Source organism: Pterocles gutturalis, unplaced genomic scaffold (assembly GCF_000699245.1).
Source record: "Pterocles gutturalis isolate BGI_N339 unplaced genomic scaffold, ASM69924v1 scaffold36105, whole genome shotgun sequence".
Lineage (NCBI taxonomy): Eukaryota > Metazoa > Chordata > Aves > Pterocliformes > Pteroclidae > Pterocles > Pterocles gutturalis.
In genome coordinates this window covers 1,544-2,817 of record NW_010142050.1, presented here as the reverse complement: position 1 = coordinate 2,817, position 1,274 = coordinate 1,544, and the positions used below count along the sequence as shown (strand labels likewise).

The window sequence follows — 1,274 nt, the reverse complement described above, 5'->3', positions numbered from 1 at the left end:
TTATGAGACCAGTGTGCAGCGAACCCGAGAACACTGCCCAGGCCTCGAAACCTCGAATGCTGTTATGGCAGTTATTGCTGCTTATTTCCCTCTACATCCAGGAATTTTCTATAGGTATCGCAAGATATTTTATTACATGAAACAAGTTCATTTGGGTAGCAGACCTCTTGCAAGGGGAAAAGAAAAAAAAAATCCACAGGGATCTGTGATTCACTGGTATCTTTTCTGCCAAGAGCCTTTGGAAAGGTTTAATTCCAGTTGCAAAATTTTAAAAGTTAATTGCTGTGTAGCAGGAAAGAAATGGCATGAAAGGGACACCAGAGAATAATTAGAAGTGCAGAAACCCTGTGTTTATATGTAGACAGGGCTTGTCTTACAAATGCAATTACCAACCATTCTGGGACTAAATCCCAGCTATAATCTTGTTCTGGCACCAGCTCACAGCCCTCACGTCCCACAAGACATTTGGGTGCCACTAGCAGCTTAACCGTGGCACCAAGAGGAGGAGGCTGTGCTAAAAGCAGCAGCCAGTCCCCCACGGCACCGCGCGGTCTATCCCGGCTCCTGCAGACAGCCTGCCTGTTAGCAGAACGATGGACTCGAGGACCTTTCTGTACCAGAGATGACACCCAATCCTCCTCACAGAGAGCATTCCCCAAAATCTTTGCATAGGCCAAGACTCAGGCTCAGATGCCAGGTTAAGTGTCTTGTTATTTATACTAATCTTCTCCCCGCAGCATTTCTGCACCTAAAGAGACGGTCCCTTTCCTGCAGGGTTTTAGATCCCAAACTACCAGTTTGAAAGCACGTTTCTAGAGCTGCTGTTTGCACAAAGCTGTTCTGTGGGACAACTCCAGTCTGGATTCACGTACATCTGCCCCTCGGAGTTTAACCCTTGTGCAGCGCAAAGTTGTACAGAGGAGCTCTGGGCTCATCTGCAACTATTTACCTTCCAGGTTCTCCACCACCCTCAGGCAGAAAGGTACTTCCAGGTGCTGACGAAGGCGGTGGGGATGAGGGAATACGGCACTGTCGTGACACTGCTCCAGGTGTCGGATGAGGGGTCGTAACAGTCCAGCGTTTTGCAGCGCTGAGCCCCGCAGTAGCCCCCCACCACGTACAGTCTGTTCCCCGATGTAACAGCACGGCAGCTGATGCGCTTAGCGGTGACGTCCCCAAATTTGGACCACTGGTAGGTGTCACTGTGGAAGCGGTAAGCGGAGCTGGCGGAGAATTCCGTGTCCCCCCCGATGACAATGATGTGGCTGCCCACC

At 50.2% G+C, this 1,274-nt stretch overlaps 1 protein-coding gene across 1 annotated transcript in view; it reads right to left on the bottom strand.

The window, feature by feature from the left end:
- Nucleotides 1-970: 970 nt before the first annotated feature.
- The window catches only part of LOC104469654 (ectoderm-neural cortex protein 1-like), a 1,796-nt gene continuing 1,492 nt past the window's right edge, over nt 971-1,274 (bottom strand). Inside the window, 1 exon segment of the mRNA XM_010084240.1 lies at nt 971-1,274. This exon segment is cut by the window's right edge and continues 29 nt beyond it. Within this exon segment, the coding sequence (XP_010082542.1) occupies nt 971-1,274 (304 nt within the window).